Source organism: Danio rerio, chromosome 5 (assembly GCF_049306965.1).
Source record: "Danio rerio strain Tuebingen ecotype United States chromosome 5, GRCz12tu, whole genome shotgun sequence".
Lineage (NCBI taxonomy): Eukaryota > Metazoa > Chordata > Actinopteri > Cypriniformes > Danionidae > Danio > Danio rerio.
This window is the reverse complement of record NC_133180.1, coordinates 34541556-34557908: the sequence shown is the minus strand read 5'-3', so window position 1 is coordinate 34557908 and position 16353 is coordinate 34541556. Positions and strand designations below refer to the sequence as shown.

The following is a 16353-nucleotide window of genomic DNA, read 5'->3' as shown; positions in this document are numbered from 1 at the left end:
TAAGCTAGAATATCAAAACTCTACAAACAACAACAACAAAACAGAATGTTTATAATAATTGCGTTAAAAATACTCCCTGGTGTCACGGTTACGATCCGCTTGCGTTAATTGGAGGCTGTGACTGTCAATCATTTCACTCTGATAGGGGGCGGATCCAACGATGTATGTACTTTCGTGGCTTCTGTGAGGCAGATTTTTATTTATTTTTTAAATCCGGTAAAATACTCGTTATTTTCAGACTGCACCGATGAAACATCACGTACAGTACATGCGTTTGAAATGCGAAATTGCGATAATTATGGAGGAAAGTGTGCGAAATCTCTTCACTACGCACGCTGACTGGAACATTGGAGGAAGGAGAAAATGGTAACGTAACGTTAACGTATCTTTTGTCAGATATCGTTGTTTAAAAGTAAGATGTGTAAATTCTGTATCGTTTGCCACGTGTGTTTTAACCTTTATGTATACGGTCGAATTTAGAAACATTTTTGGACATTAATTACATAAAGTTGGTTTAATGGTGGACAGTTGGTATTTGAACATTTAGGGACCGTCTCTAAAGTTTCATACCACACACTTTTCTAACTTCAGTAGCGTTTGCGGTGAATCACTTTAGAAACACTAAACAAAGTACTTTAACGTTGTTGTTTTTTGTACTTTTGCACACATTACATTAAATAACATTATTGATATTTTTTTAAAGTATCAAAGTAAATATTGCTATTTTTCATTACTGTCCTCAGATTCAAAATATCACAAATTAAAATGTAAACGTTGTAGACTAACCATATTCCGTACACAACAATGTTCCGTACATATTAACGTTACCTTTCAACGCTGATCTCTGAATAAATACTTACGGGTCGTAGGCAAGCTATATATTAGGGCTGCTCGATTTTGGGAAAAATCGTAATTACGATTATTTTTTGTCATAATTGTAATTATTCCGAACGATTATTAGTTGTAGTCAAAATTATTAGCATTCCTCAGAATTTTTGTTTCTTAAAGAAATATTTCCCAAATTATGTTTAACAGAGCAAGGAATTTTAAAAGTATTTAATATTTTTTCTTCTGGAGAAAGGCTTATTTGTTTTGTTTTGGCTAGAATAAAAGCAGGTTTAAATATTAAGAAACATCTTTTAAGGTCAATATTATAAGCCCCTTTAGGCAATGTATATTTTGATTGTCTGCAGAAGAAACTACTGTTATACAATAAACTGCCTTATTACACTAATTAAGCCTTTGAATCACACTTTGAAATTGAATGCTTGTATTTAAAAAATATCTAGTCTAAAATTATGTGCTGTCATCATAGCAAAGAAAAAAAAATCAGTTATTAGAAATTAGTTATTAAAACTATTATGTTTAGAAATGTATTGAAAAAAATCTTCTTTCCATGAAACAAAAATTGGGGGAAAAGGCTTGCTAATATTCAGGAGGGCTAATAATTCTGACTTCAACTGTATATATACAGTTATTTTCCACCCTGCAAAGGAAAGAGAAATAAATACAATGGAATAAAAATATGAAACAAACTGTGGTTTAAGCATCTTCACTGTAAGAAAAACACTTTAGCTACAAAAGTCTTCAGTCAAGAGCACTGAGGGATTTTCTCATTGTTTTATTAATAATGATAAAAAAGGCGGCAGTAAGAATTGCGCGCTGTTACTTTAATGGTTTTGCTTTCACGTGTCTTTTGATCCTTATTACAAAATGAGGGTTAATATGAATAAACACTAAGCACCGCGTTTTGACACCTATTTGGCGCTCACGTTAAGATGACTTTAGATGTCTGCACTCTTCTCGTCACAGTGTGCGAATGAGACCAAGTGCAGACCACATGCTTCTGACTGTCTGCGCGCTGCACACACATAAGCATGCAGTCTTTCGCGCTTTTAAGAGCAACAAGTGAGGAGAACTGGAAGGGGGGGGGGTAAATAATGGAATAATCGTTTATCTTAATTAATGATTCTTCATAATCGTTACAAGCCCTAATCGACATCGAAATCGGATTTTCGATTAATTGCACCACTCTACAATATATTTGTTTAATCTTTATTTCTCACTCTTTCAATCTTAAGCGTTACAGAGACCTTCCTACTTTATGTTTCCGAGTAAATTCAGTAAGTTTGCTATGTCCACCTAATGCGCTTGAAAATAGACTGTGCTTAAGTGCCAGTGTCACCTGGGAGGGGAGACATTTAAAGCAATGACTGCATTTGCATTTAATTTATGCATCACACATGCATATTACTGTCTTTATGAAGTAAATATTATGTTATCACAAATTGTTAAATAAATAATCTTTTGTTGAATAAATGCTTTAAAATTAGGATATTTAAACGTCAGTTGTGAGTGATGACCGCATGACGCAGCTCTCCGCCAGAGAGAGCCTATGAGAGAGAGGCTGCAAATGCTGTTTGGGTCGTCTTTGTGCAGTGATGATGTTTATATTTATAAAAGGTCAGTCAAGTTAGCGTTAATTTGCATGAATTTAATGTGTTAATATTTTAAATTGTCATGCTGTTATAAAATAAACATAATATAAAAATTAAATGATTGTGAAGCTATTTAATTTAAAACTTTCATAAAAGAGTTATTAAATATATCATTAACTTCAAGCTAAACACAACAATAGTATATTCTGACATATGTTTTTTATAGGACTTCAAACAATGCCCATTTTTGCCAGTGAATTAAAGTTATGCGCCCTGTACGGAACATATTTTTGTTGTGTACGGAACACCGTTAATACCTATCATCTTCCTTACACATGCGAAGACGGTACTTTTCTAATCTTTTCTCAAAAACTACTGGTCCAAAAGACATCAATCTAGATTTGGATTGTGTAATAGGTATTCCCCCAGTGAATGAACACACAACATGCTTATCTGGCTTTGAATGACAGAGGAGGGGTCGTTTAAATGCGCTGAATAGCGAAAAGTGTACGGAAGATGGTTAGTGTAAGTTAGTTCGCCCAAAAATTAAAATTATGCTCATAAAAACGCTGCTTACAAAAAATACCCGTGTAGCCTACATGTTATCATTGCCCAGACATTTAGGTGTAACCTGAGAGCTCCCTCATCCTCTATAGAGAAATATGACCGAGAAAATTACCAAAAACATGCTCAAAATGGACCATATGCTATCACTGGTTCAATCACAATATAAGCTACGAGAATAGATTTGTGGGCACATAAAACAAAGAACACTGCGTTGTTTTGCAGATATACTGTACTGTATATTATATCACTGATGTCCCTGTGCCTTGTTTTAAACTTAAAAGTTGTGTGTGGACATTTGGGGTCTACATACAGTAGGTGCACAGTGGTCATGAATGTACACCCTATACAGATAATGAGAAAAAACTGTTAAACGAAGTTGTTTTTGTTTTTGTGTGCACAATCATATTCTCAGTGTCACTTAATAGTCCGATTAAATGTCTGAAGACACATGGACTGTTTTCACAATGTTTTTGGGTATTTTTCTTTTTTCTTTTAAAACATGAAAAATTCGAGGCTAGTGTTGTCATGATGCTGGAATGTCCAGCTTTAATACGTTACCTTGAAAAATATCAATATCATTTTCATAATATTAACAAATTCCACAATATTAAGAGTATTCAAATGAAGTAAAAAGAACAAAAAATGGCTAAACTATATATTGTTTTGCATTTTCAAGTAAAATTACATTTTATATGGGGTATGTCAGCAGTCATTAATTCCAAAATACAATATAATAAACAAAATTAGTGTAATGTTATCTTAATTAATATCAGGCAGCAGGAAGAGAGAGTGTGCCAACAGAGAATGTGTTCATATTATATTGTAATCATATCTTCATGTGTTAAATTATAAAATAAGTTTGATGGTTATTCAACTCCTGGCTGTTGAGAAGAGAGGAGCAAAGCCTGTATCGATACTAACCGAAAGCAAGATTGTATCGTTTTAAAGATTTAAGTTAGGGTTGGGCGATTTATAGAAATGCAATCTAAGTCGGCATTCAGAACCTATAATCGATCAAATTTTTCCAGGTTTTTTTTTTTTCCAATTACTTTTGGGTATGCACAGGTATTGTCCAGCGCAGCCTTCGCGTGGTCGCATACCTGCGCACCTTTCAAAACATGTAACTACACATTGCACGTTTGCACTACATTGATGATGATTTGAAGCTGCGCCAGACATGCTGTGAGATGGCATATTTTCCATTACAATACAATTATTTAAATTTAAAATCTTTGTTTTCTGAAGTTAAAATATTATTTGCAGGATATGCAAGAGTTATTTTATTTTAAAGAGATACTGTTTATTTTCTACTTTTAAAATGAAAAACATAATATTAATAATCGAATTTGTTTCCAGAAGTGCAAGTTCTTTATTTTAACTTTTTTATAATAAAGAGTGATTGCTGGTTTTAGGCAACGTTTTTTTTTTTTTTCCATTTTAGTTTTTTAATGTTGAAGTTCAATAAATAATTATAGATTGTGTGTGTTTCCTTTTTGATTACTTTAAAATCAAGTAATGCATCCTTCATTCTAAAATCTCTCACTTGTAGTATGTGAGCATATTTACTGTACAAACTTACCAGTGGACTACGAGGGTAAAAAAAAAAAGTTTAAATAATTATTCATTAATCGTAGTCGAGTTAAAAAGTTCAATTAATTGAGATTATGATTTTAGGCCAAATCACCCAGCCCTAATTTGAGTACCAATATTTAGTGATGTGTATATATATCTGTATTTTTTACACTAGTCAGGACCATCAGGGTGCTGTCAGAGAGTAATAATTAATAAGATTTAGATTTTTGGGTGAACTAATCCTTTAATGTTCAATAGCATTCAGGGAGAAAACTTGTGTCTGTTGTTGTAACACAAAGAAACACAATGGAAGTGTTACTTTGCATAAATTAATTGTGGTGGTTTGATATATTTGTTATCTAGAAAAGTTGTATTTTAGTTTTGCTTTGCCATTCCCTTTTCAATTCAGATTTTTTTAAATTAGATGGTTTACAAAAATGAAAATAATATTAGCCTGTTACTTATCAAAATTGTCCAACAACTCTACTATATTGAATGTACAGTTTGTATAAATACATATGTGCATTCATTACTGTAACAACTGAAGTAAATTTTAGACTAAACGTTAATTTAATTTAATTCTATGTATTGTTTATTTGTTTTAATGAATAAACAGGAAAACCTGCTACTTCAGATGATACAATATTTGTCACTTTTACTTCGATCAGCATTAAATGAAATTTCAAACAAGATCAGCTAGAATGAATTGGTTTCTCTTGTCCCCCTTCATCTCTCTCTCTCTCTCTCTCTCTTTCTCTCTCTCTCTCTCTCTCTCTCTCTGTCTCTCTCTCTCTCTCTCTCTCTCTCTTACTCTCTCACTTTCTCTCTCACTCTCTCTCTCTCTCTCTCTCTCTCTCTCTCTCTCTCTCTCTCTCTCTATCTTGATCTTGCACTCACACTCTCTCTTTTTCTCTCTCCCTCTCTGAAGCACACACATGCTGCGGCTGAAAAGACTCAGAGCATCGTACTGTAGCGGATAGAGGGATGCACGCCTCTCTCAGTAGATTATCCCTATGCTTACTGGTTCAGATTACCAACCACAAAGATGCAGAGGAGGAGAAACACAATGGAGAACCCTTTATTCTGTTCATCTCCCAATCAACACCATGGATGGATTCAAGTCTCAGGTAGGACTGTCCCATAAAAGGGGTGGAGATGGCAATGCTTACACTTGGAACAAGAGGAGAAAATCTGCAGCGTTTTAGCTTTAGCTTTACTTTTTTTTAATGAAGCAATATTTGATTACTTAAACTTTTGCCTCCTGTTAGGAGTTGTTAAGGAACACTTGATTTGATTAAAAAAAATTAAAAAAAAACTAAAATTGGTTAGTGTGATAAATTGGAAAAATAAATTGTTAGCATGTTTTATATATAAAAAGAAATCTTAAGCAGAATTCTTCTTTGATATTAGAGACAAATTTTTTGGATCAGGATGAAAGTCTATGCCTCAGCAACAGTCATTTATTGCATTTTAAGCAGACATGGTAATTGAGGCATGACTCTACATGATGTTTGTTGATGTGCTTTTTTTTGCTAATCAACTAAGATCAACTAAGAACACAGTTTTGAGGATTTGCCTCAGAGGAATTTATTATGTAAGCCATAGAAAAGAGCTGCTCAGTAAGTCCTTGTCGGAAAGTAACTATAGTTGTGTTTGTTACTGAGACAATTCAAAGTACTTCGACTTGAGAACAAGTCTGCTGAGTTCAAGAAAACTATAGACATTTAGTACAACTGAGTTGTTGTTTGATGGGTGTTTTTCATTATCTCATACCACAATGATGTTGAGCACTCAGAGAAGTTCCAGACAGTAGCCCGTGTTCTTCCTCTTTCATTTAATCTTGGTCTATTGTAGTTTCTGCCCTCCAGACAGACACACTGACGCACAGTCATCTGCTGTGCATGATTACAATGACAAAAGTGGAAAAAGTCACATGATTATGTACAGTACGTCACATGGAGCATGATTTGCTCATTATGCCTAAATAAGGATACCATACCTCCTGCATGCTTTTTTGAATGTGACCATTATTAATGATTAAAATGGTGATACACAAACATTGACCAACGTCATAATTAAATTGTGACCATCCTTAATGTGACCATCATTTAAAATGCATCACTTTAAAGTTTCCTTTCCTATTTACAGAATTATTAACATAATTATTAGCCCTCCCTTTTAATTTTTTTTCTTTTTGAAATATTTCCCAAATGATGTTTAACAGAGCAAGGACATTTTTACAGTATGTCTGATAATATTTTTTCTTCTGAACAAAGTCTTTTTTGTTTTATTTTGGCTAGAATAAATGCAGTTTTTAATTTTTAAAAAAACATTGAGGGCAAAATTATTCGCCTCTTTAAGTTATACGTTTTTGATAGTCTATAGAACAAATTACCCTAACCTGCTTAGTTAGCATAATTAACCTAGTTAAGCCTTTTTAAATGTCATTTTAAATAGTATATAAGTGTCTTGAAAAATATCTAGTCTAATATTATTTACTGTCATCATGGCAAAGATAGGTTGCACGGTGGCGAACTGGGTAGCACGTTCGCCTTACAGCAAGAAGGTCGCTGGTTCGAGCCTCGGCTGGGTCAGTTGGCGTTTTTGTTTGTAGTTTGCATGTTCTTCCCATGCTTGCGTGGGTTTCCTCCGAGTTCTCTGGTTTCCCCACAAGTCCAAAGACATGTGGTACAGGTGAATTATGTAAGCTAAAATTGTCCGTAGTGTATGTGTGTGAATGAGCGTATATGGATGTTTCCCAGTGATGGGTTGCAGCTGAAAGGGCATCCACTGCATAAGCATATGCTGGATAAGTTGGCAGTTCATTCCGCTGTGGTGACCCCCCTTTTAAAAAAAGAACTAAGCCGAAAATAAAATGAATGAATGAGTGTGTGTGTGTCTTTGGGAAAAAAGTGTCTTCATTTTGAGAAATGAATGAATAGTTTGGGCAATTGTGGAAACAGAATAAGATATACATTTTTATTGTATTATAATTTTAATAAAAAAAATATGTTGCAGCACATTTCAGATGATTATAAACATATTCAAGTCTTTAGATCATTAGAGAACCTTTATCTAGTCTCACTCCTCAAGATCCCATTGGATTTTTTTAAACAGCAGCACATGAAGGTGACATGTTGTATTGTTGAAGCAGTGTTATTCTTGTGCATGCTTTATCTAGAATATGTCTATTCATGCTTTTGTTATGATGTATGCGTGCACATGTGTTCTGCGGTGCTTTCTCAGTTACACTTTGAAAGCCTGGGGACTTAGTCACACACGGCCTCACTTTAATACCCTGTTAATTGATTTGTCCTCTGGAAAATGTCAGTGGGTGTGAATTGAGCTCTTATTCTCCCCTTGGTCTCTTCAGGTTCTTCCACCGAAGCAGCCTTCCCTTCTCTTTAAACTAAATGACCCATCATAAATATCCCATCATTCCGTTCTTCGCTTAGGTGAGCATGATCATGAATTCCACTTCTGGTTAAATGTCACTGCCACCAAATATTTAAAATAGGGGCTGTAATTCCAAAACAAGCATTCTTTCTTTCTGTAATAGGAAGAGATGCGTGCATGAATTACAGAAGGCTCAAATTGTAAACTCGGATCAAACATGAGTGCAGATTAAAGTGCCTTTGTAAAATCAGGTGGTATTCTAGGGATTCTATATTTATCGAGTCTTTAAGGAATAGTTTATCCAATAATGAAAATTAAGCCATCCTTAAGCAAGGTTAGGCCAGCATGGTATTTTGTTTTGCTATGATACATATTGTGATACAATATACCACCAGATTATTTGAATAGGTCTATTTGGAAAGATTTAGTAATTTAGTTTAACTGTGGTAAATAAGTATTTTTCTATGCAGTGCATCTTCATAAAATATAATAAATCATATATAAATATGACAGAGCAAAAATATAAGTTATATTAACTGGTTTATGGTTTCTAAGAGATCTAAAAGTATCACATACAAAAATTTAACAATCAAATGTAAAATAACATGGTCATAAATAAATGTATACAATAAAATAAAAATAATATTTAATAAAATCTCAAATCTAATATTGCGACGTGACTATTGCAGATAAACACATTGCGATATCGATATCGATGCTTAAACAATATATTGTTAATCCCCAATCCATGCCAATATTTTTAGAAGATTCTTTGGTGATTCATACAATGGAAGTCATTTACTTCCAGCACAGTAGGAAAAACAGTAGGACTGGGTGATTAATTGATGTGAAATAGCAAACGATTGCTAATTAAAATTACAAAATTGTCTTACACACCTTGTAGGGATGCACGGTTGTGTGTTCAGTAGTAAATCCCATCCGAAGGCTATTGTCGTTCTTGTGCAGAAACTCCAAACCTGAATAAACCCAAGAAATCCCTATAATGTTTTTAAGATTTTACTGCTTCTGTTGATTCAGAGTAACTAATAATCACTCAACTACAGAATCATCTCACATAATTACTAACAATTGACTGAAGTTATTAGGCAAGTTTGTCGTAAAAAATATTTATATATATTTTTTAATTGTATTGAATGTCATATTTTTACTTACAGCATTGAAATAGTTCACTGGAAACCTTTGCAAATTGTTGTCATCAGAGAATGATTATCTTTATTTCATTATAATCCAATTAAATTGTTTCTGATTTAAAGCGTGATTTTTGCACTGCTTGTCAGTGTAGAGCTCTGTAGTAAATGCTGCTGCTGGAGTTATAGAACCAACTTTACTCACAAAATGTGCATGAAAATCGACTTGATTTAGTTGCTTAGCAACCCCCACCCCAAAAAAAAAAAAAAACAGGCTGAAGAGAATAAACATGTGGTTCCTGATACACTAAGGTGAAGCAAAACCGTTTGTCAGTTCTTATCCAAGGACAGTTTCAGCTTCTTTATTGCTGGACTGAAGAAAACTACAGGAGATCTTAGGGTGCTTTCACACCTGCCTTATTTAGTTTGATTGAATCGCACTAGAGTTTGTTTTCCCTTTTGGTGTGGTTCATTTGGGCAGTTGAGAACGCAGCAATTGTACTCGAGTGCACACCAAAAGCGGACTAAATAAGCGTACCGAGACCTGCTTTCTTGGGACACTTTTAAATGAACCCTGGTTTAGCTAAATTAATTCACGCCTCCTCCTGAAGTGACGAGCGATGCATTAAAAAATCGTTTTCCAGCCGCGGCCAGTTTTGTTTACTCGTGGGAGTTCATTGGCATTTTACCGCACGTCAATTCTGACCAATCAATAAGCAGTTTAGGAATTATGTTCAACAACATCTGGCCAATGAGAGATGTAGATTTTGTCAGATGACTGCATTTTGGTTCGTTACTACTGACTTTGGTCCAAACCAGTTGAGTGGCATGAAAACGACCCTAAGACAGTAGAAAATGCAACAATTTATCATTTATTGCCCTTTGTCCGGACCAATTGAAGAGAACTACAGATGTGAAAGCACCCTTAGATGGTCTGAGTTATTTAACAGCTCATTTTCTTTTGATTTTGGCTAAACAGTCTTTTTAATATAAAGAATTAAGTCATCTAAAAATGTAAAAATTGTCATTTACTTGTTAATTTGTTCATGTTGTTTCAATCCACTATGCCCGCCTTTCATTTCATACAAAAAAGATGTTTTTAAAATTGGTTTCTAAATGACAAATTTATATTTCAATTTGGAAAAAAAATGTATTGTTAAATATATATTTTTAAAAAACAAAATATTTTAAGTATATGATGCATAAATATCTGAGGCGTTCTATGTTTTAAATAGGTTACTAACTGAAATCACCATATTTACTAGCCAAATAATGTACTGTAAAATTCAGAGCTCTTCTATAATAGCCCCAAAAACTTACTACACACAACAAACTCAATGCCAATAATAAATCCATACAAAAAAGAAAGTTCATGAGCAATTAAGTAAATTGGAGATGTCCTTCATGCAGCCAGTGAGGCTGTAATGATTACTAGCTGCAAACATTTATACTGAATTAAGTACTATAGATTTGCTTTGTTCTTAGTAATCAGAAAATCCAATTTGTAACCTTCACTCATGCCATTTGGAAGAGGGCAGAGATGATTGGATGCAGGGTCATCAATCAAACATGTAGCAATTGAGATATTAGACACACATGGGTGATTATTACTCCAGTTGTTTACTTGAGACTTGTTGTTCAAGGACGTTTGTGTAGGTGTGTTTGCATGCTCAGTGTGCTTGTTTCTGAAACATCATTGATCCATAATTCATAATTCCAATTGTGCTGTTGAATTAGTATCATGGAAAAGTGTCTGTGTGCATGCATGCACATGATTGCATGATAAATGACCTTTCCTTTTCCCAGGCACCTATTCACACCAAATGCGTGCAAACATTTACATTTCTGAAAACGCTACAGCACATATTCATTTTATTGGCAGGATGTAAAACAAAGGTCTACATCTACACTTAATTATTATTTATTTATCACAGTAAAAAGCAAATAAAAATCCATAACAGCTGGAAGTGGCAGGATATTCAACATTCAAAATCCAATGTGTTAACTTATAAGTATCTATAAGTAGTGTAACAGATTTCAAATCTTACAGATTGGACCATTTTTTGAAACAGCAAAAAAAGAGATGTCATTTGCTTTCCATTTACACAAACATATTACTGCAAAACCCATTGGTATTAACAAACAAAACTTCGAAGTTGAAATTTTAATAAAAAATAAAATCAAAAAAGAAAGCCTATTCAGTGACATGATTTTGATGGTTGTTTGTCGCCACCCATTGGTTAAGCAGTGTAATTGCTTAAACATTAATCAGCATCAAGTTCCATTAAACGGTGATTTTAAATAGGGGGGTGGTTGAGTGCATTGCTTGCACTTGGTGAGATTCTCCTTTTATTTAAGGAGAAAATTACAAAGCACTGCAGTGTTTGGGTGTTTTGTGTTTGTCTGATATAATTAGTCTACCCTGAGCTGATCGGTCAGTTCTTGTCACTTGACTCGCGCTCCCAGCATTCATTCATCTGGGTGAATCTGGAAGGTGGGAAACTAGCGTGAGCCCTAGACGCAAAAAGACGCAATATGCGAACGACCCCTAAAAGTCATTTTAAAAAAGTCATTTGTGATCTCCCGCAGTTAATCTTCTTGCACAGACATGGTGGATTAACCTGATTTGTTGACAAATGGGTTTCAGATCTACTCCTTGGCAGTTTGTGGGTCCTTCACTGCACCTTTTCCCCTTAGAAAAGAAACTTTCTAAAGACTTCTGTTTCTTACCTATTTTACTGCTTGTGGGTTAAATTTGGTCGCTCAAGTGACTGAAATGTGAGCGAAAGAATACGGTCATTTTTAAATAAAGCAGCTGCATGAATGCTAAAGATTTTAATGAAAGTGAAACCATAAACAAAAGCCTGACCACTTCTATGTTTACAAATACAAGTGGAGCCTTTTACAGCTCATTTCTGGTTAATGATTACCTATGTGAACATCGTTTTTTGAATATACCGGTAAAGTCGTTCCAGTAATTTTCCAGATATTTACTGGTATCACTGTGTGAAAGGGGCTATTGGTTACAATATAATTTTTATAAAAGTCATAACATTTCAAAAGTCTTGTAATAACTCCCACTAACACTTTCTCCAAATATGTGACAATATTTACATACATGCGTTTGACAGACACTTTATCTGAAGCAATGTACATTGCAGTCAATGTAGTTTCAGGGAATTGAAATCCGATGAGTTTGGCCTACCCGCATTATGCTCTGCAGTTTGAGCAAAAGGAATTTCCTACCGTTTCTCATGTCACCATTTGTCATTGTTACTAGAGTGAAGTAAGATGTATTTCTGCTAGATGTTTATCACACTTGAGCACAGCTGTCAATGTAAGACTGATATCCCTTCTGCTCTGATCCTCGCACATATAACCTGTGGTGATGGGAATCTATACATTTTCTGTCTTTCTCGACTCTCAGAGCTGTCAGAGATGAAGTTTTGACAAATGCGGTTGTCACCGTCTCTGCAATGACAAAGTAGATGCAAGTGGACTTGTGTTTACTCATACAAGGACAGTCAGAGCTGCTGTATATCTTCAACATCAGTCACACCAAACGGACAGCATCTTTGTTATTTCATATTTAAACCTCGGATAATCAAAGTTGGCAAGGGAGCAAGGGGAATGAGATAAAGAAGGAAATATAGAGAGGAGAGGGATAGCACAGAAGTCTTGAGGAATTGATCATGTCATGTTGTCAGTGCACTGTGAAATGAGTGAGGCAGGAGAGCGCAACTCATCATCATGCATATCGTACACTTCTAGCAGAAATAGACCATGACTGAAGCCACACAGAATATTTACTTTTTTTCTTCAGGGCTGTTGCACAAACACTGACCATTGTTGTATGTTGTTGAATAATGGAGCAGTTTGCTGTTTGGTTTGTGTAGCTTCCGGCAGACATTTTGTTGTCATTGTGACTCGATAAATAGGAATGGTTCTTTGAAAGGAATAATTATGCAGTATTCACTTGTAAAGATGGATAATATAGTAGTCCTTGTCCCACCTGTCTTGGTACTTTTGTTCGCTTGGACTATTGTTTTATCTTTGCTCTAATTTGAGTGCTTAACAGAACAAAAGAAATTCAAATATAAGCTGTAACTGCAGTGCCATTAGCCCATTTAGGCTTTTATTGTATAATTAAGGGAAATGGCTTTCACTACATTGCTAATGCAGCCTAGAATTAAACGGACATCTTTTTTGAGTTCTGTACAGTTTAAGATGAGCATGAAGGAATCTTTTTTCCCATTCTACAACAGTGCAATTGTGAATATAGAGAATTTGTGAGTTAAAAATATCACATTTTATAATAAAAAGTGTTATCTTTAACTATAAAGCTTAATGCATCTTTATAAGTACAAATTAGTTAGTGAATTAATCAAAATTGTGTTGTGCCAATTTTGTTTTTGCTAAAATTATTAGCAAATATCATATTGCTGCCTGAAAAGAATCCATAATGAATTTTACAAATAATGTAAGGCTTGATTTGCACCTCTAATTCTGTTACCTTTCGTGTTTTTATAATGTGCACTTATTGATTTCACTGACGTGTCATATAAAATTTATGACATATAAAGTCTAAATACAAGAAATGGCCAAAACACATAAAAAAACTTTGCGCGCACATGAAGTAGGGTTGTCATGATACTATAAATTTAGGCCACGATACTATACCAGCTGAAGTATTACGATACCCAGGGGTGAATTTAACCAATAAGCAAAGTAAGCAGCCACTTAGGGCCCAATTAAATTTTGGGACCCTTAATAAATACCTAGAAGTATAAATTATACACACAACATTGTTTTTTTTATCATATTTTACAGGGCTCGAAATTAACTTTTTTACTTGGTAGCACCGGTGCTCCCAACTTCAAATATTTAGGAGCACCAATTTTTTTTTAGGAGCACCAGAAAAAAATTAGGAGCACCCACCAAAAATGAATGAGCACCGCTGCAAATTGTTTTTTAAGAGATTTATTGTATTTTAAAACAACATTAATAGGACTGACAAAAACCAGAAACAGCTATCTAACTAATGCTGCGAAGACATTGATATTTGTGTGCAATAATTCCAAAATGAATGTCTAATAATTAGGCCATAGAATATTAATGATTATAAAAAATGACAATAATAGTAACAATGAATTCCATTTCTCATTATGATACTGCCTTGAATGTGCTTGAATGTAGGTAATCTGCTATAAAATGTCAGTTACTTTATGAAAAATAATTGTATAATTTGCATCAAACAAAAATGAAGCATTGCAGTAAGAAATATTTATTTTGTGCTGCTGTTTTTATATGCATGTCAATTTAATAAATAATATTTCTGCAACAAAACAAACAAAAGATTATAATAAATCATTCAATTCAATGATGAAAGCTGCAAAGCAGTCATCAGTAAATAAACAAAAAAATAATATACACCTCAAACAAGAATAGACAAAAGAAAGTAAAGTCTCACTTCTATCACTCTTTAAAAGTTTTGGTTTCAGTTTGTGTCAATTTAAAGGTTCAGTCTGAGCTGATCTTCATTTTTCTGTGTTAGTGGAAAAGCAGGCGAGTCAGCCGACCCAATTTATGAGCAGGCAGAGCAGGATTCTTGCGCTAACCATCGGCGCAATACCGGTCTTTGTTATGAGCCGCAGTTTCAGTGTAAACTTAGTAAAGGCGAGCTTCTTTGGTGATGATATGTACAGTATTAGATTTGACTTTTAGCGGACATTTGCGCTGAACACGCAGTGAATGCAACGCATGGAGATTCGGGCACCTTCTCCAAGAAGCGCGTACTCGATTGATCTCAGCTGGCGGATCATTATTCACCACGTGACGTGTCATGATCGCTTTCATCTGTGTCTCAACTTTAGGTGGGGTTTGCAAACCTGTGTGCTTTAAGTTTTTACTCTTCAGCCGTTTGTATTTCCCGTGGTCATAAAAGCTTCTTCCCTGTCATCTGACAGCGGAATACATTGAGTGAATGACAGCTAATATGAACCAATATAGCGGCAGGGAAGAGCGATTCAGCACGTTTTTACAAAAAATCAAAACAGGTCGCACTACAACCATTATCTGCAGTCGCACTAATGCTCCCAGATATATTATGAGGTCGCATAGATTAATTTTCGGGCGCATATGCGACCAAAATGGTCGCAATTTCGAGCCCTGTTTTATATGGTGAGGGTCTAACAAATTAAAATTTAACATAACTATCACATCTGCACAAATTTGTCTTACATCCCTAATCATAGATTTCTTTTTGTTGAGAATTCACTTTAAGCAAAAAAATAATTTAAAATGTGGAGATTTCATTAGGATAATAACTTCAAAAAGAAGATTTAGTGATATAAGAGAAAAAGGTTGAGTTTAAGGACTGTTGGGCCCCATGGCTGGAACTAATTCCTACCAAATCTAATAGCCACCAAATCACTAATTCCACCCCTGACAATGACAAGTTGTATTATGATTAGGGCTGCACGATTTACCGGTACTATAGTAGAATCGCAATACTATGGCTCCAAAATACTGGCGGTGCCACTGTAGTTTGTAATGGGTAGTATCGTTATTAACAGTCTATCTACAATAGATAATGTTGGATGTGGAAAAGTCACTGAATACTCACACGCTTGTGCAACAATTGACCATTTTATTTTAATAGTCTGTAGAGCCCTTTAAGGTTGCACCTTTTCTGATGTTTTCAGACGTTTCAAACATATACCTGAATTGGTTAATTTCGGTTCATGTCAATATGATTTAGTAGCTTAAACAACTACAACAATCTCTTAAAAAAAGAACGACTAAGACTGCAATTTTGAATTACTTTAGATTGTTATCTGATAAGACAGAAAAAAACAACAGATGAAAAACCCAAAAAAGCAACAGGAAACATTGAAACAATTTTTGACCATTTCATAAGGTGTAATTTTGTTGGAAAAATGATCTTTTTATAACAAATCCTGTTTAGTATATTTTATAATGTACTTGTTGGTCAGTTATCTACCAAATAAACAAAAATAACTATGGCATCTTGACAACCCTAATCATGAAACTTTAACTCATAACTCAAATCTACAAAATAAATCAATTGTCAGATATACTGTATTACTTATAATACTTCATTTTAATTCATAATTCCCTTATTATTGAAAACCTTATTCGTAATTTGTATAGGCATTCTCTATCTTATTTCTATATACTGTGACTGTTTTGGTGTTATTGCAATAATTAAT

The 16353-nt window shown here is 34.2% G+C and overlaps 1 protein-coding gene across 1 annotated transcript in view; it reads left to right on the top strand.

Moving 5' to 3' along the window:
* Nucleotides 1-135: 135 nt before the first annotated feature.
* si:dkeyp-72a4.1 overlaps nt 136-16353 on the top strand; it is a 55741-nt gene continuing 39523 nt past the window's right edge. The window contains exons 1-2 of the mRNA NM_001128374.3: nt 136-366; nt 5506-5704. Of these exons, the coding sequence (NP_001121846.1) occupies nt 5623-5704 (82 nt within the window). The 5' untranslated portion in view covers nt 136-366; nt 5506-5622. The remainder of the gene's footprint in view (nt 367-5505; nt 5705-16353) is intronic.